We start from the raw sequence: 20,695 nt of genomic DNA on the forward strand, positions 1-20,695 counted from the left end.
GGCCGGTTCCGGCTTCAACCCAGTACAGATGAAATTGCAGCCTAATCATTCTGGCGGAGGATCAGTAAGTTTGCGAATCGTACGCTGCGTCCTCTTGAAGCAAGTACAGGCAGATGAAAGCTGCGAATTGTGTGGAAGATCGAAGTTTGTGGAGCGATATAGCCTGGCCACAGCCATGTGCGCAATAGAGGCTAGACAGTCATTCATATGGAGAAGAAGTCGCCATTCATGGTCCAATCAAAGCTGGACAGTATGTCGTCTTCGAAGAGTACAGGTCCAAATTGTCCGTCAGGATTCCCTGGTGTAGTGACCGGGGCATCATTGGTATGAGAAGAAGCATTTGCGGTATTCTCATCTGCTACAGGGATGATCAGCGTTGAGTCCATTCCAAGTATCGATGCGAACTTACCACCGTGGCTAGCCATCGTATATGGGTCCGATTGTTGCTTCGCTTGCTGCTCGTCGTGCAGGTCATACCATCTACATATGGTATCTAGCACAGGAGCTGCCCCTAATCGATTGTGAACTTTCAATGCTACATCTGCTGTCCCATCTGGACCTTTGAAGGCCAGGGGATCATTCCAAAGTTGTGTCAACAACAGCGCCGATTTGGCTGAGGTATCGTTATTATGCACAGACACTTTCTTCAGTAGCCGTAGGCCAAGGGATAAATGACTGGCAGCCCGCTCAAGGTCGACGTAACGATCACTCGGGGTTTTGATGATCCTTAGCAGATAATAAACGGCTCCGAGAAGCACGTAAGTGAGGTAGTTTGGAGGTGAAGGCGGCAATGTAGGAGTTTTGCACAACTCATCGATGAGAGTTATGGCCGCACAGGCAGTGTTGAGTAGCCTCGCGAGAGGTGAACCGAATGTGATATTGTGCTCCTTGTAGAACCAGAATGACTGGATATGGAGACGAGCTGCGCAAGTGTCAAGGCTAGTCATGGTGTGCACAGCGATATGGGAGTGAGCATCCTCGACGGTAGCTCCTGACTCAATTTTAGCATCTCTTTCCAGGAGGTCAACTTGATCGGTGAAGGCCTGGATTAGGATGTCCATTGCTCTTCTCTGATCGAGACTCATATTTTGCACTCCATTGCCTGCGATGGCAGTGACGAATTTTGAAACAATGTCTTGACACCTCAGTTGTAGTCTTAGTGTTGGATCCAGGAACCGTGATTGCGACAACGAAACTATCTCATTCAAGTTGTTCGGCAGATGTCCTTTGCATGTACATGAGCTGCAAGGATTCAGTCAATGCGAAGAACTTTGCGTTTCCCCAACTCTTACCGTTGATAGACAAGGACGCAGAGCGCCCACAAGTTGGCTCTTTCAACATGCTCTGCTTCGGACAGTCGCAGACGCCTATCCCTCGCAAAACCGAATTCATGACTCGATTTAGGCGTGTGCAGACCAGCCTGTTTCGCTTCATGCACAAGGAGCCCAGCAAGCACAAAAACGCTATCACGTTTGGTTGGTGCTCGGGCTGGCGACCAGGTCAAAATCAGAAGCTTGCCTTTAATGCTAAGTAGTGGATCAGGAGTGGTGGCCGGTGACAAGAAAGCTAGCTCGATGACGTCTTGAGAGAGGTCCATGTATAGATTTGGGTTCTTTGGGTAGACGCGCGCTGCAACAACGATGATGCTCCAGAAAAGAGATACGGAATCCGAGTAGCACTCATTTGGATTGATCTTTGATTTCAGCACCGGCATTGACTTATGATAGTCCCGGAAGAAACTGTGGAGTGAGTGAGTCAAGTAGAAAACTTACAGACATATAAAAGGTTGACACACATGTGGAAAAGTTCATCGATTTCATATGAATGTACCAACACCCCGCTTAATTCGCGGTCGACGGTTGACCCACCATACCTGGCCTCCACGTGAAGCTCATTGCGAGACACGGGTGAGGGTGATTCTTCGAGTCGGGTTGGAAACATGGCAATAGCACTTGGAGCAGGAACAAGGCTAGGATAGGCTATAGCCGTCGGCGCCTCCGGACTCACAAGTCGTTGAGATGGAAATGTGGCAGCCTCAAGAGATTGCGATGATCGTAGACGTTTTCTGAGAGTTTCTGCTTCAGTCTCAAGCTCGGAAAGTCTCTCACGTTTGTGTAGTCTTCTGAATGAGTCTGATATAACACAAGAGAGGTTGTTTCTGCGACATCGCGTGCATGGCCGATCTGGGTATAAGTGGGCATCACATCTGGCTTTCTGCTGCCTACATTCAGTACAAGCCTTCTTGACAGGCTTTGCTGGACAATCGTCTTCCATGACCACAGATGGAATAGAGCTAGGCTGAGTTGTTGAAGGTGGCGCAGTAGTGCCCGCAGTATGATTGCTCAAGTATGCAGCTTTACGCCATACTCACTGTTCGTAACCACGGTGCAGGACTTTTACGAGTCAACAATGAGTCTCATCACTTGGAAATGTGACTCACATAAGCTTGTTGATAGATGCCTGCAGAAAGCAAGACAATTGAGCTGGACTAAGGTATGTACAAGCGCCAAGCCTGGTAGTCCAAGGTTCCTTGCGGAGCGGTGGGAGGATAAGCGGGCAGCAGAGGCGGAGCGGAAGAGCGGAGGATCGGAGGTTTGTTGATTAGATGTAAACATGGCGCATTCAAACATGCGCTTTCTGGGCTTATTTCACCCACTACTCGAATTCATCGCGTTCACTACGACCAATCTCCTGCGCTACGTCGTAGTAGTGTCCCGGTGCCTTCATAATGGCATCAGTCGACGCCGGACTTCATCTGACATCTGCGCGACTTGCTACCTTCCAGAGCGAACATCGACTAGAAAAGAGACGCGCATCGAGCCAGAAGAAGAACAAGGGCCAAAACTCGCTGACATGGCCCCATGATGTACCTTCTCCCGAAGACGTAAGTGTGCCGAGACGAGAGGAAAGACATGTACACACGGACATAACAAAGACTGACTCTTTCCAAAGCTATCTCGCGCAGGGTTCTATTACAAGCCTCTAAGCGAGAGTAACGACAATGTTAACTGTTTTCTTTGTGAAGTCAAGCTTGGCGGATGGGAAGTGGGTGACATCCCTCTCGATGAACACTTGGCCCACTCAAAGTCTTGCGGCTGGGCACTCAGCTTGTCGTGCTCGCGAGAGGGTGAAGACCGGGACCCGATGGGCGAAGAGATGGTTGAGGCGCGATCGGCGACGTACGGCAACGTCTGGCCTCATGAGAAGAAGAAGGGGTGGAAACCAAAAGTGAAGAAGGTAACCAGCATATTCAGCGGGACAACTGTATTGAGACTCGGTTTGCTGACAGATTGCCCTCATCTAGATGGTTGAGGCAGGATGGTCATTCGATCCATATGATGGAGCAGAGGACGGTACGACATGCTTCTACTGCAACGTTTCGCTGGACGGGTGGGAACCCAAGGATAATCCATTGGAGGAGCACCGTCGTCGTGCACCCGATTGCACATTCTTCTCTCTCTCCGAACAGCACAAATCTACGAGGCCAAAGGCAAAGCGAGGACGCGCAAGTACCGCTTCCAAAGCTTCTCGTCTTTCCACTCAGTCTGTTCAGTCTACCTTTTCCGAGGCGCCCTCCTTGATGTCACTGGGCGATGCCGCGAATCAGACCGACATGGATGAGAGTCTCACTGTCGACACAACCATCACATCGGATGCAGGAACCACGAAGGGCCGTAAGAAGACTACCAAAACCAAAAGTACCGCGAAGGGAAGGAAAAAGACGAAGGAAGAAGAGAGTGTTGAGCCCGTTGAAGATCCAGCGCCGGAACCTGCTCTGGACGAGCCGCAGCCTGAGATTGAGCCAGAGATGATCCCACCTACGGATGTCGAACTAGAACGCGGACCGGGATCAGAACTGGATGCCACCGAGGAGCCGACCAAGCCTTCCAGAGGGCGCAAGCTTAAGCGTGGCGACGAGTCACACTTGGAGGAGGTTTCCGCTATGGAAGTTGATCCTCCAGCAAAGACCAAGAAGACAAGAGGCAAAGCAAAGAAGATCGCCGAGCCTGCCATTGAACCACCTACGGAGCCCAGTGAGGATGCAAGTCAGCTACAATCAGAATTGCAAGATAGCGCAACTTTCACCTCGGCACTGCAAAGTCCACCCGAGAAAACGCGAGGCACAAAGCGATCGAGTGACGGTGTCGAAAAGGCTCAAGACTTGGTCATTGAGGTTGTCGAAGAAGCACCGATCAAGGCCAAGAAGGCTGCCCGCGCGACTAAAGCAAAGAAGGGCAAGAAGGCAGCAAAAGAAGTCCAGGAAGACAGTGAGACTCTCACCGCAGAGGTTGACAATACCGCCAACGAAAACATCGCTCCAGAGCAGGAGACCAAGCCGAAACGCGGCCGCAAGCCGAAGAAGGCTCAGGCAGAGGAACCTGAAAGTGCACGAGTAGTGGACGATCCTGCACAGGACATTGGGGTTGAGATCGAGCCCGAGACTACACCAGACATTGAACAACCAGTCGCACAAGTAACAGAGGAGGAGTCAACAGCGGAGGTCGGGTTGCTGGCGCCTACAGAAGCTGAGGCAGAGCTACATGAGCCCACAGTCGAAACAGAAATGACGCCGGTTCAGGATGAAATAGAGGAGACAGGCGTATTCGAAACACCCCAAGACTCACAAGAGGCAGTTCCGACTCCTACGGAGGCAGAGTTCGAACCCACGCCTACTCCTCAAAAACCTCGTCGCTCGTCTCAACGATTAGCAGCACCACTTAGCTCCCGAGTACTTACCCCGCGAACAGCAACAGCGCAACGAGAGGTCGCTTTGCCTGCTTCAGCGAGTCCGCAAAGTGTGCAGTCATCGGGCGCCGAGAACCATCGACCATCATCAACTTCCACAAGAGGGCAAACAGGGACCGCCAAAAAGACATCTACAAAAGCCACCGACATCGACGTTCCCGTCAAATCAGCCACCAAACCGACACAATCAGCACTCGAGCCTCGCGAATGGATGAGCCCGACCAAATCATCTCGGGTACCTCTCGCACAACCAGAGACCCCAAGCAACGCCCTCACGCGCTCCCCCAACCGCCTGCTCGCACGCTCCGCATCACCATCCAAAGGAACCCTCGGCCAGCTCACATCGACAACACCATGGACATCCGTCGACCTTGAGACGATTTTATTCCCCTCCCCAGAAAAAGACAACACGACCTCCATAGGCGCAAACGCCATCGCAGACGGCGAAATGCTCGAAGACCGACTTTCCGAAGCAGCGGGTCTATTGACGTCCCCGGAGAAGAAAATGACTGTTGAGGAATGGATCCGCTGGAGAGCGGAGATGGGCGAGAGTAAGCTGAGAGGGGAGTGCGAGAGGGTCGTGGGGGTTTTTGAACGCGAAGGAGGTCGAGCCTTGGAGGTTCTAGTTGGGATGCAAACGAGTGCTTCGTCTTAGTGTCGTGAAGTGGTTCTCACGGTCCTTTGTTTTGCTCTCGTGTGACCAGGTGGTCTTCTTCTATTATCTTACTGCTTTGGAATGGCGTAATGGGGTTGGATCGAAGTGATGGACAAGCTTCGTATCTTACGACTGGCGTCTCTGGCTTGGTTTTTGGTTCTTGACAAGAATATGATTGTTCCTTCCTTTCCATCGCCGCGTTTCTCGCATGCCGATTCTTGTTTTGCACCGGTGTCGAATACCCATCGGTCAAGTAGGTAACGCGCTCACCAAACGAGAATTCGACATCTCCTTCAGAAGTGATCTCACCTCAAATTAGATGAGAATGCGGCCTATCAATACACCAACTCCATAAGAACATCCCACGAAGAGCGCAGATGGGTGCACACACCCCCCTCTGATACCAAGACCTGGCCCAAAGAATACGTATCAGGTGAAGTAGGGCTTCCTGGAAGCGGTAGCGAGGGGACTGACCCTGTCCATAATCCATAGTGCGTCTGGCGCTACCTAAGGTACTCAACCACACTTGGTCGTTGATACCTATTTCTGCCCACACTTCGACTCTTAAGGGCCAAGAGATACGGAGATGGGCCGTGCCTGCTCTTCTTATCATTGGGTTGTTATCACACTTTGCATTCATGCTGAGAGATGATTTGCACCGGCGTTGTACCTCGGAGAGGAGTTTTACGCAGGTCTGTTTCTCTTTGTTCTTGTCCATCTGCCAAGTTGCCACTATTACATGTCATCGCCCGGGCAGTCTGGGATGGACCGTATGTTCAATATCGAGAGATCTCTCCGAGTCGAGAAGCGCAAGATCCGATACGCAATAAGTAACGGCTTTCACACTAGGCAATGAGTACAAGTCATCGTGAAATCGATCACCTCGAGAGGGCGACGAGTGTCTGTCATTAATCTATAGTCTAAGCAAATTAAAGAAGAAAAACATACGTAAGAAAAGAGAAAAGAGAGCGCTGTTGTATGATACAGCATTGCACAAACTTTAGTGCATGCGTGTGTGCGCTTTTTGCACGCATGGGGGTATAGTTCTGCCAATAGTAACGCCGGGAAGGTTCATCCAATTGTGGTGAAGAAATGATGCGATGAAACCAAAAAAAGAAAGGAAAAGAAATGGAAGCAAACGCTATGGTGCCTTATCGAGCGAGATCACTGAATCAGAAGAAGCCAAAGTCCACCGGAGTGTAGGGAATGATTCGTGAATGGAATAAAAGGAGAGGTGAAGCGTCGACATACTTCTTCAGACTTCAGAGTGCAATCTGACGCTCCGATGTTCCTGGCGCCGGCCCTGGTTGCGATACTTATATCCCTCATAGATAAGGAATAGCGCAGTAATTGTGAGCGTGAAAAGCATGAGCAGCTTGAGTGGTGCAAAGCCCGTGTCGGCAAGTTTGGGAATCGCAGACGTTATCCCTGCTGTCCAGCCTAGATCTACGTCGCGGCTGTAGCCCAGGACTCTACCGTCGGAATCAAGAGCAGCCACCCGTAAATAACGCATTGCATCGTCCTCGTCGAAATCTATCCGGGTTTCGAAGCCCTTTTTGTTGACTTGGACCAGGTCCGTCCAGGCGTCTGAATCCTGTATCATGAACTGCGAAGAATGTTGGAGGACCCATGCTCTGACCTCTGTAGCGCCATTCCATGAAACATACATGGCATCGTCGCTAAGCACTGCGGTCGGAGGTTCTCTGGGGTGTCCTACCCAGGGAAATTTGTAGGCGCGGTAGCTTTGCACATCGCCGCGACCCCACGAGTAGTTGGTTGCAAAGTGAGTGTCGCAGATCGGTTCACCTGTAGATTGGTATTCGGTAATGACGGCGTTGAAGCCATAGCCTAATAGAACCTTGGGATCTTGACCTGCTTCCGCCTTCGGTACCACCTGCAAAGAGCCTTGGGAAGACGATAAAACCCCTTGAGGGTGATCGTATGATTGCACGAGACGTACCGTGTAACGCTGGTTAGCAGGAACACTGTCTTCACGCTTCGTGAGATCGCCAGAGTGGTCACCCGTGACATTGTCGATAGGCGCAGCTGACGGATATGAGATCTCGAGAAGCATCCCGTGGGAGAGGCTGTCAGTCGAGTCCCGGTCTTCAGCGGCATTATTGAAAAGAGAAAGGAGTTGTGTAGTCACGCCGTCATGGTCTGTCTCACCCTCCCCGAGACCTAAGTCTCGGATCTCATTCTTCATAAGCTTCGGAAAAGTGCTCAGCGGCATCATGCGAGCATCGTGCTGCCATGCGAAGTTGGTCGCAGCACCGTCGCTCAGATCTTCAAAGCCATTGCGCTTGCCGCCAAGGACCCAGATGATATCGCCAGACGTACCGTTGATGTACGTGATGGAATGAGTGTAGCGTGCTGAGATCAAATAATTGCCTAGCTCGTCTTTCTGGATACTGTTGATGTGGAACCAGTCCCAAGGTGAGTCTTCTTCTCCATCCATCTGAATCTCCCGAAACGTATCGTTTATGGCGCAATGATCTGATGCGCGCCATTCGAACAGCAATTCATTAGTTTCGAGGTCAATCTCCTGAAAGAGACAGTCCCAGATGTACTTGAGTTGGAGATCTTGGTCGAAGTCCCTAAAGCCGAACAGATCCCAGCGGTTCACCGAATAGATTGTGATTAGAGCTGTTCCTTCGGGTGTGAGCGTCAGCTCGTGCAAGTCTGCCTTCAAGTCGCCAATGGCGGAGATTTTGGCTACTTGTTGATAGGACGAATTCAGCTGCGCTATGTTAGGCAAAATGTTCGTTTATTTCATTTGGAAAGGAAGACGCTCACCATGTAGTAGTCTCCCTGGCCATGGCCTCTGATTCGATCATCACCAATCCAGTATGTCAGATACTGCTTTCCATCAACGTCATGCACCACGAGATCATAAGCTTGTCCATCGGTAGTCCTAGCCCAGATTAAGTCCCCGTTATTGTCGACTATAGCAGGCCCAGGCGCCGAGATCGAGTAGCCTCTTGGTGTGATGAAAGTATACAAGTCATCATGACACTGTGGCGAATCGATTACTTTTCTCAGGACCGGTGATACGAGGTCAGTGGTCTGGTATGATCTGTACGGATAGTATCCGTAATTCAACTCATACGCTTCACCATCCTGAGTGTCGAAGTCATCTCCTACATCATGTGCGCGCACGACGCAACTTGCCGAGAAGAAGCCTAGCAGTAGAAGACGGAAGAGTCTGTCCATTCCTGGTGTTAAAAGGCCAACTTAATTATCAAGCCCAAGGGGTCCGGAAGGGCTGTGGGGTGGAAGCTTCGACTGGGGGATTCCTGTTGCGGCTTTGAATGTTTATCAAAGGAAATGATTGATGTCGACTAAACAATTATGTCGTTTCTACACGCCAAGCATCGAGAGTTGTACAATCGCAATTGGAGAAGAGATCTGGTAGAAGGTAAGGACGTGGCGACGTTGCGAAGAAAAAGAACCAATGTAACACGGTAGCAGGACAAGACAGGGGAAAGTCTCAGCGGTGAAGAGAGATTAAACCAACTGACAGGAAAAAAAAGAAGATACAGCAATGCTTTTTGAGAGATGAAAAGTTCAAGAGGGGACCAAGAGTAAGTATAGTCGAGAAATCATCAAATCAGGGTAGACAGCGTTAGAGGATTAGAAACACCAAGACTTAGCCGGCAACAGGTGCGTCACAACCATCTATAAGACGATTCCTGGGCATGCGCGGCCGTGAATAGCACGACTAAGGTACAAGTAGGTAAACAGCCAACTTCAAATTCGCACCGTCAACCCTTTCTTCAGACGACGCGCGGCTGAGATTCGCGAAGAGATGGGACTGCGCAGCTGCATTCCTGTATTTGCCGATCGCCGACCTTCCAATCAAGCAACTGCTAAACCGTCGATCGAACGAGGTACAGTACTGTACAGTTGCCGAATGTTGGATGTCCACACGATCTGATTGACATATGAATCGGAAATGCAGTTCCGAAACCTCCACTTGCCAAGTAGCCCAATGCAAGCCCTTCATTCGTTCACTTGGCCCGTCTTGGCCGGCACCTAAAAGCTTGATATGCTGACTCGGACAGGGATGGTAGACGACAACGATAACAACCACCGCGATTACCTCGAATGGGGGCCCTAGGTGAGCATACATAGCATCTCCCCTTACGTGATCGCCGTGCGACGACGAGGTCTCCTTAACAGCCACATAATATTCAGCATATAGTGCCAAGAGAGACACGGCGCGATGGCCACGCAACTGCGAATCTCTCAAGGATATTGAACGATTAATCTCTATAGACTCTTAGGGCTGCGTTTGTGCGTTTCCTTCTTACGTGGACGACCACAAGGGCGTGGATATACTTTTCCAGGATCTACGCAACGCTTTCGTAGTCTTTGCCGTCGTAGGCCTTCTTTGCACCACTTCGAAGACATCGTCGAAACCTACATTCTTACAATGTATACGTAGGCATGTGAGCCAGGAATCTCTGAAACGCAATCGACTGTTTGGATCGTCGTCAGGGATGTGTACGTGTAGATCTTGCGTAAATCACAATGCGGGATGAAGGGAGATTGTGATGATGTCCAACATTGCTTGACTGGCTCGCAATATCAACACAGCCTACAGCAGGGACCTGGTCGAGCACGGTCGATTCCATGGCTGATCTCGAAGCGGACTCAATACCGTGACTCGTCTCTCCACGGTGATGTCTTAATAACGTTATCATGGGATCTACCTTCGAGACGGCTCGTCTGCTCTATTCGGGGCTGCGGAGGCCTCCCTCTCTTGGTTTGCTATGCGATACAGCCGCGTATCAGCTATTCGTGGGCGTACTGGCCTTTCTCCCACTTCCAACACCACTAGCTAGCAACTCTAGTCGACTCGCTTGCACTCTGTGTTTCTTCATGACTTGCACCCACTCAGGATCTTGCTCCTCATCCTCCTCTGGGATGTCCGCTCCGTCGTGCAGCTCATCTTCCAACAACGCAAGCATCATGCTGAAATCGACGCCTTGTCTCCCTAGCGATCCCGCGCAGTAGAGAACTTGTGTCAGTAGACTTTCTCGTGATGGACGTTCAGAGACGTTAGGCATGTAAGCACGTAGGACATCGGACAACATGTCCACCAAGTGTGGTGCAAACGTGGCTAGTACTGAGGGCGATTTCTCCATCCAGTCTGCCTCTTCACCTACTGCCTCACTCATGCCGGGTACGTGCGTAGGAGAAGGAACACCGGGCGAGGTTACCTCGGCCACTGAGCCAGGCGTGGGCAACGCTGACGGAAAGATGCTTTTGTACATGGAAACGATGTTGAAGCTCTGTTCGCGGAACAGCTCAATCCACCTTTTGAGGAATCTTTCGGTTTGTGCGCCGCCTACCCATCGTTGCTGTCCATTCGCTACTATTTCCTTCCGCCTAATGGACTCCTGATCCGCAAGTTCTCGCAGTGGGTCCAGCGCATCTAGAGTCCGACGAAGTGTACCGAGTCTGCAGATCAAAAACAATGCACCGAGGGAACCTTCGCTCAACGCAGCGCCTAGGCTGATGTTTCGAGGTTCCGAGGTAGTCGAGGCTGGCGTACGTGTGGCCAGGTCTGGGGCAACGCGGCGCAGCCATCCCACCATACGCATCGCGCCTGCGAGCTTCAGGTTAGGATTTTGTAGTCCATTTATGAGGACAGTGATTAGATTTTGTATTTCTTCATCTGATTGCTTTGTGATGTCTGCTATGAGCGCCGACTCAGGGTATAGTGCACGCAATCGTTTCACGTGAGCATGCAGATCGAGGGCCGAAGCATAGCCAGAGGCTGCTACGCCGCCGGTTCCCTGTGTGGCAGCAGCACTGGAGCTGTTGATTGTCGTAGCCAGAAGTGTTGGTAAATCGAGGATGTCGCTAACGCGGTCCACATTTCTGCTCAAGAGCATTGCCTTTTTCCGCCTATCGAGCACAACATTCTCGCTATTCCTCTCGTATTTAGATGCAAATGCTGTCGCCGCAGTCTCCACAGCGGGTAGTCCTTGGTGAAGTTCGGCTGATTGGGAGGCCAGGGAGGGGAGTAGGGAAGAGAGGTGCGATAATTGATTTGTTGCTGATATGACTGAGCGATGCGAGCGTTTCGACAAGGCCTGGAGGGATCGTATGACGGAGAGAGAAGACTGGCTCAGCGATGCAGGCTCGGTAGAGGTGAGCGATTGTAGCGGGAGTGTAGTCATGCGATTTAAATAGCTATTCGTGGTTGCATCATGGTGTGATGGTGCTGCTGATGTTTTCGGGGTTCCAGACTGTTGGTCCAAGTAAGGCGTAAGCAGCTCATACAATGAATCCGCCATGACGAGAGACAAATGCAGTCTGTTGTGGTGATTATAATTTCATGCTGTAAATTATACGTCCGGTCATGTTGTCAACAAGGATCCCTACAACTCCACGTTTGGAGTGGTATAGAACTCCGGAGATTGCACGTCACAAAGCCGACAGACACGCCAAGAACATGATCATTATCCGCACACCTTACCAGTAGCTACACCTCCTCGATCACAATGACAACTACCTCGCATGCCTAAGGTATACGTGCATGTTGAACACAGCTGTGATAGAATAAACTCAAATTGTGTTGACACTTGCTCGCAACATATATCTGGATGCCATGGCTGGACAATTCGCCGTTCCCCTGCACATAATAGAATGTGCAACAGACGATTTGCTGGGTTTCAGTCCATCAGGTCCCACTCTACTTGAGTCTTGCGCGATACCAATACGGGTATACACCAATGCTAGGTAACAAGCGCCTTTCTGGTGCCAGGCTACCTCATGTTGTAAGCTACTTCAGCCTCGATCTCACTAGGTAAGTATGTCTTGTGCTGGGATAGGGGAACAATCTGAATTGTTTCGAATCGAATGGTAACGATGGATTCCTTGATCGACCAGGCTATAGTGTGACAAGCAAAACAGAGAAGCATGGGAACCGCTACTTGTCATCCAGAGGTAAGATACTGGCTCCCGTCTTTAAGATAGGTACCTTAGCTTCCTTAGCTTTGAAGGGAGCTTTGAAGGGAGCTCTGATACCATCACAAAAATTGTATGAGGCAGGCGCGATGATGCAGCTCTTGCCCCGAAATCATGTTTTCTCATGACCTCCTTTTCTTCCATTTCCCGTCAAACCTGTTCTCTTGATTTTGGGGTACTGCCGCTTCTTCTGCATCACCAACAACCTGGGGATGACCGCTCGCCATTATGGCTGGCCAGCTTCACGCCGAGACGTTGCATCGTCTCAGTCCTGGCAATAGTCCTACTTCTGCACAGAGACCCAATTGCCGTCAGTATGAAGTGGAGAAGATCGTTCAACAGGACCCCCTCAGTTTCAAGATTCCCCTCAACCAAGTACTTGACCGATCTGAGTCCCCAGGCGATCATATGACAGACGCGAATGAGACCTCTTTTATCGGCCGATCAGACAGTAATACGGACCATTCCGAGACCATCAGCACAATCACTTCGAACGATAAGGACATACTCGATCGTTGTGTAGTACCTACGAGTGGACAGATTGACACTCTGCCTCTTGGGAAGCTGATTGAGAAACCTCAGGATCCATCAAGTGATTTCTCTCACACCTTCAAGATGACAGCACCGAGATCGTGTGGCTCACGTGAAGTGGCGGATCAGAAGCCAGAAAGATCCCAGCATGCTCATAGACCGCATGCAACAACTCACGAACCAGCAACTCCGTGCATCGACAAAGTAGGACCTGATGCAATGATACCGCTTGGCTTGATAAAAGAGAAAGATACCGAGAGTATCGCTACGATCCATCAGTACGAGCAGAGTGAAAGCTCTCCATTGCTATACTCGTCTCGCTTTCCATACCCGTCAACACATTCGGAATTTGTCAACGGCTCGCGAGATCACAAGAAGTCAAATACCACTCACTCTGACCAAGATGTGAATGGATGCAATCTTCTTGTAGACGGACCAGTGGATGGTAATGGAATCCTGTGAGTGATTTTGCAATTCTAAGGCTGTGCATAGTCCACTAACGATACATTTAGTCACACAGGACCGGTGACCGCATCTAGGGTCGCGAGGAATGCTGCTTTGGACATTGTCATTTCTCCCCTAGATCTTTCTCCACCGGAAATCACAGCAAGCAAGCTAACAGACAAGCTCACCAGTACCAAGAACAGACCTCTGAAGGTAAAGAAGAGAAGGATAGTTTACGCGCAGCTAGCTCGCCTCGACAATCCTATCAACATTACCGATGCCACTCGAAATGGTCCGACCAACGAGGCTAAAATTGTTCCAGTGTCACAAGAGGTGGTGCGTCCACCAAGAAGAGGCTTGCTCGAAGACAGTCTGAAGAAGCACCTAGCGAACGTACGTGACAGCTCTACTGCAATATGCCCGTTGCAGGAAGCTATGGCGGGAACAGTTTCATCACCCATCCCTAAACAATCGGTGTTGTATTGCCCCAGCCTCCGCGAAACCAACGCCAGGGGTGTTGATTTGACTGCCGAGAACTTGTTCGATTTTACAACTTCTAAAGGAACGCCATCCGCATCGGTTCCCAGAACGATGTCTTATCAACGCAAACAGGCCGACCAGCCTCGGATAAGACAGACTTTGCATAGGGTCTCTGATCAGTATGGTGAAGTCAGGGTTTCGAAGCCTATTGCGTCCAATTTACGAAGACTGCCTCAACCCTCGACGGTTGGGAAAGATTCTTGTGATGTTCTTCAGGCCCAGATCGAGATGCAAGACATGATGTCGAAGTTCACGGACCGACATGCCGAGTCGTTACAGAAAAAGCAGTTGGAGCTCGAAGCTGCTCTACTATCCAACGTAGGGGTGACTGAGCAGCTGCAGCAAAGCCGTGCCGAGCGGGCCAAATTACAATCGGAATTTGACAAATGGAAGACCACACTATCCAGATACAAAAAATTCCTGAATGGACTGAACAACGACTTAGCATCACTCAGAGGTACTCGCACTGAGCTCGATACAGCTCTTATCATGAACAAAGAGCTACGCGATAATCTAGAACAGCAGGCCGGGGTGGTACTGAGTCTGAGCAAAGTCAAGGCTGAAGCCCTCTTACAGTGTCGGAACCTCGTGAAAATCAATGCCCGTCTTGAAAGTAATCTCAACGAAATGGCAGGACAATTGTCGGAGGAGAAAGATCGCAATGCTTTCATTCAGAGACAGGTGGACAAACAAGTGGATGACAACAAGATCTCGTCGAGTCTCACTAAATTGAACGATCTTGTCGATACCAAATTGACAGCGATCCTCGAAAGCGTAGGAGATCAGCAGCGAGACGACGAAATCTCCAAACGTATCAAAGAAGGTGTAGATATCACTGAGGGGCTTGGTTCCACTGCTCAGGCTGCTGTCGGACAGATCGAGGAGCTCAAGGTACTGATCGAAACCGGTCTCGAAGCGTGAGTCCGATGCGGGTATACTGTTATTTCGCGATATTAATCGTTCCTAGGAACAAGATCGCATCCGACCACATAAATGCGATGCCAGTGTTGGCAAAAGAGATTATTGGCTCGATCAAGGAGATGAAGATGGAAGTTCAATCCGACAAACACTTACAAGCCAGAAACACACTTGTTCAAGAGACTATAACAAGACTGCGGGATAGCCTCAAAGATGGTGAAATTCAGATCGGGAAGCTTGATTTCCAGGTAAATGAGTTGCGTGCTAGAGAGACATGCTTCCAAGCTCAAGTGGATCACTTACAAGGTGTCAACAAAACAATTGAGACCAAGAACGCATCTTTGGTGGCCACAAAAAGTACTTCTGAAGAAGAGATCAACTGCGGAAAGCAAAGACTACTGCACGAGATCGAGGAAATGAAGACTGAGAACATTGCACAAACATCGAAGATCCAAGACCTCTCAAGCCAAGTTCACGTGCTCGCACAGGAAAAGGAAGAAATGCAAGTAAGTCTGATGCTTATTGATCATGCCGCCGTCTAATGTTGACCCAATGCTAGCGCAGCATGATGCATACTCGAGATCAGCTTGACGCGCATCGAACCAGAGAGATGTCTTGGGAGCCTCTGAGGAGAGAGCTTTTGGACAAGCACCAGTGTGACATACAGCAGCTCCGACAGCAGACTACTAAACAAGCCGATGGAATTCGTGCAAAGCACATTGGCAGGTTAAGTCAAGAGGTCAAACAGCGGGAGCTTGCTGAACATAAATTAATTGCAATGGCTGCCGAGATTGAGTCCATCAAGTCCGAGAGTGCGATGCTCAAGGAGCAAGCTAAGCTTGTACCAACGCTCCAAACATGGCAGCTGTCAAATGCCGAGATGAATGCGAAGTCGAAGTTAATCAATGAATTGGAAGCTGCTCTTGCGGCCGAAAGTTGTGACAACGACACTCTTCAACAAAGTCTGTCAGAACTTCAGACTAGCCAACAAGACCCGGTCCCAATGTATACTGAGCCTCGACGTGAAGTGAGTGCTGGAAAATTGCCCGGACCCCATGAAATTGAGGAAAAGACTATCGATCAAGACGCTACCGGAGATCTTCGTCCTACTGATGACACCGAGAAGCACGGTCAACAGAGGTTACGAGCGTCTGGAAAGGAAATGCAAAACCCAGTCATAGGGTTGCGGAGTGAGCTAGATGGCAACGACGCCCATGACGATCGAGGAAGTCAGCTTGTTCGTGAAGACCAGTCTGACAACTCATCAGCCAACAAGGTCTTTACACAGCAAGGACCCTCTTATGAAGGACAGCAGCCCAGGAAACAAAGAAAGCGGATTGAGCGCAGCCAATTGGCAGTTTCCCGTACGCCAGTAACAGTTCAGTCCGATAATTCGTGTCAACAGGTCATCGAAGTCGCTGCGAGTGAGAACGATGTCTCTGACGGTCAAAATAGCGAGGAAGACATGCTTGATAATCGTCGTCCGAGAGCAAAATCTTCAGCAGTTCCTGGATTCGATGGAAACGCCGTGATTGCGCAAGTCTTGGACGATACAGGTGTGAGGATGCGTCATGATACCAATGACGCCCAGCCCGAGCAAAGTGAAACTCCAGAGACTGATGCTGCGGTCGATGATGTTCTGAAGTTGCGTTTCTACGAGACTCAGACACATGTCATATCCTCTTCTCTAAGTCCAAGTCGTTCCATGTATGCGGCTTGTGAAGGAGAATTGTACGAAGAGACCCAGGATTACATATCACAGATGACTGGTCGACGCTCTACAGGCTACAGCCAAATGGAGACCCAGAGCCAAGAAGCTATCCATTGGCCTCGAGATGGGTTCAATTCCACTATGCGAAGTACACAAGATCAAGATATGTCCCCACCACCCCGACGTCCGAGTGCGCTGAGTCAAGGAAAGAAGCGGGATCCGATCCCTATTCCACTGCACGAACCGTTGTCTGGCAAGAAAGTCAGCACAAGTGATCAGCAGACCAACATGAAGCAAGCTTCACAGATCGGTAGCTCTCCTAGCAGTATTAACGCGGTCTCTCAGACGAAGTCCACAATTAAGACGTATACACACAAGCAAAGGATGGCTGCTCCAAAGGACTCGCAGGATATCTACGATCTTGAGATATCCCCCGTGCCTCTAGGTCAGAAACGTCCCTTGTCACATCTGACAAAGATGAGCAGCGGCATCATGAAGAAGCCTCGCTTGAACACTACGGTAGCCGAAGAGTCTCGTGCTAGCTCCAATCAACATCACCCGAGCAGCTTAGATAGCCAGCAATCCACTGCTAACATTCTATCACTTCCGCTGCGTGCCGCGGCAGCAGGTATGCGCAGCTCAGCGGGAAGTAGCAGAACCACGCGTAAAAGTTCTCGCATGAGTAGCAGTGAGTGTTGTGTGCATGTTCTGTGAAAGATCGACTAATCACACTGACCAATGTCTAGGCTCGAAGATCGAAGAGCGCTTCAAGCAGAACTGACGACCAGACACAATTTCAGTCGCTCATCCAGCAATGTTACGGCATTTCAAGGACCAGCATGTTTTATACCAAAAGTCGTTTTCCACGTGACCAGTTTCATTTTCGGTTTTCTGTTGCGGGCAGCACTCATCACTTCATACTTCGCACAGCAAAGATATGTTATTCACGCATGCCGCAATTACTGCGAATGATTTTAGGTCTTTCTGCAAGCATCTTACTGTACAATATGGTTTTTTTTACACGTAGCCAATGTTCTTTCTGTAGCTCTTTCTGAAGACCAAACCCAAACGCCTTCCCACGCTGTCCATAAACTCCTTGATACAGTGTCGAGTCACTGCTTATGCCAATGTGTACTCGCGTCGAACGTCCGAGATTCGTCCGTGATAATCCAAGGATCAAGTCGCAGCAGCATCCGAACTGCTGTTACATTTCGCGGCCATGGGATGCAGAATAGTCTGTCTACCTCGAACCTCCACGCTTTTGCTCGAGAAATAGTACTTTTTGCTTGACTGTAAAAGGCAGCGATTAGTAAGTTGTAGTGATGGCCGGCTCTGTGCTGAAGTAGCAAATATTGTATCCTGCTACTCATTCCTCCTCTTGCACTGTTTGTACAAACATTTGCACCGAGACTCGTATTGTTGACCATCTCTTTCATTGATCCTTCCATCTCTGAAGTCGCGCAGTCTTTTCCAATCCATGTTTCTTTGCGCCTCCATGTGCTCTTATTCCCTCCTCCTCGGACCACGCCATGAATGTGCATCTCTTTCCACCGCATTTCACCCCACAAGTCCGTCGTGATGCGAGAACCCGAATAGAAAATGATGAAAGAGCGGGAGGGTAAGAAAATAGCCGTTCAAACATACCAACAGGATCATACTTGAGCATACTGAGCGGACGATGCTGTCTGGGCCGCACAAGAGTGCGATAATATCCCGTCATGGCCATTGAGATCAGACGCACGGCGATCGTGCGGGACTTGGCTGGTTTTGGCGTTCACGTTAGTTTCTTCTCCTCTCTTTATGGCGCGCTCTTTTTTCGTTCGATTTAGGAACAAGGTTGGTGGGTGTGTTGCCAATTTGCGACGTGAGGGTGTGGGGTGTTGAATACCTTTCTTTGCCATTGCTGGATATGGCGATGACTTGCTTAGTGCAAGTGATTGGACGGGGATTATTGATCGGGGGTGGATCGACGGAGTGGTTGTTCTGGATTACGATTGTGGACTGTATGCAGGCAAAGCGGAGGATCGGAGGTGTACTTGGTCAGTGCGCCTGTATACAGAGATTCAGGTAGGGTCGCGTCACGTGGCTTGGTCCCCTAAGTAAATACCTTATGCAGGAGCCTCTCTATCTCACTATCGACGATGACCATGAAAAAGGTACACTATGATGATGCATTGCAGGCTAGACTGACCCCGGACTGAGCTATCTGTGTGTGTGTGTGATTCGATTAGCAATAACGTCAGGCCTCCCTGCAGATAGGTGAAGTGGAAGTCTGCGCTGTCAGCCTCAAAAAGTCTCCGCATCCTCATCTCATATGTCTCCGGCGCAAGCTACTCACATGACTGCCTGCCTTCCTTACAACCTGTCTAAGTATGCTGATCGCTTGGCGCATCTGTCAGGACCTTGATGACGAGTGAATCCCTGATCAACGTCGCGGAAACATTGGCACATAACCAAGTCTCCGTCGTCTCTCGTCAGACCTCCGCAGCTTACAGGCCTCCCAATGTGAGGTAAACATATAAATACTGGCAAGTCGATGCTCGGTTCTTTACGTGCTTCATTCACCATATTAAACAAGACGTACTTCAGCAAGTAGATCACATTCCTCACTTATTGATATCACACTTCAACATGTCTAGCAAGTTGTTCCTAGCTTCAGAAACCTCCGACTGGGATGATAATGCCGCCTACTATACAGCTCTGATGAAGGATGGCCCTATGACCATGCCTATACGAGCGATGCTAGAACACATGAACAAAGTTCTACCCTTCGAATCGGCATCGGGCATTGCAGATGTCGGCTGCGGTCCAGGCACGGCCATCGGTGAGCTGTTTGACATTTATGGGAAACAAATATCACCTTCAGCTCGCCTGTTGGCCTCGGACTTCAGCAAGGGCATGGTCGAGCAGGTCGATAAGCGAAAGGCTAACAACGCGGGCGACAACCTCTGGGATCGACTTGAGACAGACGTCTGGGATCTGAATGACCTAAATCATGTCTCTGACAGCAGTTTTAGCCACGTCATGGGAAGCATGGTATTTTTCATGCTCAAAGACAGCAACGAGGCGCTAAAGGGGGTTAATCGCGTTCTGAAAGAAGGCGGTATCATCGCAGCGACTTCTTGGAACAAAGTCGAGTGGATGGAGCTCGCGTTCGCGGCATCTGGAGCTACACGGCCTGATCTCGCTGCGAAGAGAGAAACGCCGTCTTTGCCGGGAGGGTGGACAAACCCCGAGGAGGTCAAAACAACACTCGAAGCAGCTGGCTTCAAGGATGTACACGCTTCATATGTCAAGACTTCGTGTCATTTCGACGACCCTAGTGCATTCTTGCGGTGGCTCATCAATAGCAAACTCCCTGCTGTCGCAGAGCTGGTTCGCGATTTTGATGAAGACGACAAGACCAGGCTTGGTGATGAGTTCGTGAAACTCGTTGAGCAAAAGTGTGGCAACGGGCCGAAGAGGCTCGAAGGCATTGCTGTGGAGGTCGTGGGGAGAAAGTAATGGACTAGGCTGGAGTAGCTTGGCAGATCCAATGCAATGGTGGTAACCCACTCCCAGTTTAGTTTCCAAGTACACAATGCCAAACCAAGAAATCTTCCCATACCATGATCTTGCGTTCTTAAAGACCGTATTACCCATGAGAGAGATCGGAATATATTGCATGCAGTAGCTTGGTCGTCACTTTGGAACAACTCTCAAGCTCGGTCTGTGCTTTCCTTGGATCAGACATCGCTCAACGCTTATTCACACAACCTTTCCTATCTCATCCTACGAATACGCCTCTGTCATTTCCACCCTATACTCTGATCTATTTCTATATCACGAGAAAAATCACAAGATTCAGTTCCCGTCTTAGAGCCGTTTCCACCACCTGAAAGATTACTTGAAACTATTCCTTCTCAACTGGTCGTATACCTCCGTCGTACGAACTAGTCGTGCAGCCGGCTTGCACGAGTGATTGCTATTGGCACCTTTGCCCATCATTACGCATGTATGCTCTGTCTTCGTTTTTGCCCTGGTTAAAGGATGTCTTGACTTAGCCTACCAGCTATACCAAGTGGACAGCTCAGAAAGCCATGGATGTGGCTCTATTGGTGACAATGTTTCTTGCAACTTCGAGTCAGCCAGTCGAAATTATAGTCAAATTCGGGATAAGTACACTTTTA

The 20,695-nt window shown here is 49.9% G+C and overlaps 6 protein-coding genes across 7 annotated transcripts; 3 read left to right on the top strand and 3 right to left on the bottom strand.

Moving 5' to 3' along the window:
• Positions 1-203: 203 nt before the first annotated feature.
• AAFC00_004323 (uncharacterized protein) lies at positions 204-1,941 on the bottom strand (the record flags this gene model as incomplete). The annotated part of the gene is made up of 4 exons (XM_069343953.1): positions 204-358; positions 410-1,242; positions 1,293-1,739; positions 1,796-1,941. The coding sequence occupies 4 exons, from the start codon at positions 1,939-1,941 to the stop codon at positions 204-206; spliced, it is 1,581 nt and encodes a 526-aa protein (XP_069202505.1).
• Positions 1,942-2,728: 787 nt separating this feature from the next.
• Positions 2,729-5,401, top strand: AAFC00_004324 (uncharacterized protein; the record flags this gene model as incomplete). The annotated part of the gene is made up of 3 exons (XM_069343954.1): positions 2,729-2,884; positions 2,953-3,237; positions 3,305-5,401. The coding sequence occupies 3 exons, from the start codon at positions 2,729-2,731 to the stop codon at positions 5,399-5,401; spliced, it is 2,538 nt and encodes an 845-aa protein (XP_069202506.1).
• A 1,255-nt stretch (positions 5,402-6,656) lies between these two features.
• On the bottom strand, positions 6,657-8,614 carry AAFC00_004325 (uncharacterized protein; the record flags this gene model as incomplete). Its single annotated transcript, XM_069343955.1, has 2 exons — positions 6,657-8,141; positions 8,198-8,614. The coding sequence occupies 2 exons, from the start codon at positions 8,612-8,614 to the stop codon at positions 6,657-6,659; spliced, it is 1,902 nt and encodes a 633-aa protein (XP_069202507.1).
• Positions 8,615-10,194: 1,580 nt separating this feature from the next.
• Positions 10,195-11,709, bottom strand: AAFC00_004326 (uncharacterized protein; the record flags this gene model as incomplete). Its single annotated transcript, XM_069343956.1, has 1 exon — positions 10,195-11,709. One exon carries the CDS (start codon positions 11,707-11,709, stop codon positions 10,195-10,197), a length of 1,515 nt encoding a protein of 504 aa, XP_069202508.1.
• Positions 11,710-15,593: 3,884 nt separating this feature from the next.
• AAFC00_004327 (uncharacterized protein) lies at positions 15,594-17,307 on the top strand (the record flags this gene model as incomplete). 2 transcript variants are annotated; one of them, XM_069348156.1, is made up of 2 exons in its annotated part: positions 15,594-17,214; positions 17,273-17,307. In XM_069348156.1, the coding sequence occupies 2 exons, from the start codon at positions 15,594-15,596 to the stop codon at positions 17,305-17,307; spliced, it is 1,656 nt and encodes a 551-aa protein (XP_069202509.1). The 2 variants fall into 2 exon arrangements, with proteins under 2 accessions (XP_069202509.1, XP_069202510.1); XM_069348155.1 differs by having other exon boundaries at positions 16,911-17,214.
• Positions 17,308-19,157: 1,850 nt separating this feature from the next.
• On the top strand, positions 19,158-20,030 carry AAFC00_004328 (uncharacterized protein; the record flags this gene model as incomplete). The annotated part of the gene is made up of 1 exon (XM_069343957.1): positions 19,158-20,030. The coding sequence occupies one exon, from the start codon at positions 19,158-19,160 to the stop codon at positions 20,028-20,030; it is 873 nt and encodes a 290-aa protein (XP_069202511.1).
• Positions 20,031-20,695: the final 665 nt, after the last annotated feature.

Source organism: Neodothiora populina (genome assembly GCF_041146345.1).
Source record: "Neodothiora populina strain CPC 39397 chromosome Unknown canker_contig_17, whole genome shotgun sequence".
Lineage (NCBI taxonomy): Eukaryota > Fungi > Ascomycota > Dothideomycetes > Dothideales > Dothioraceae > Neodothiora > Neodothiora populina.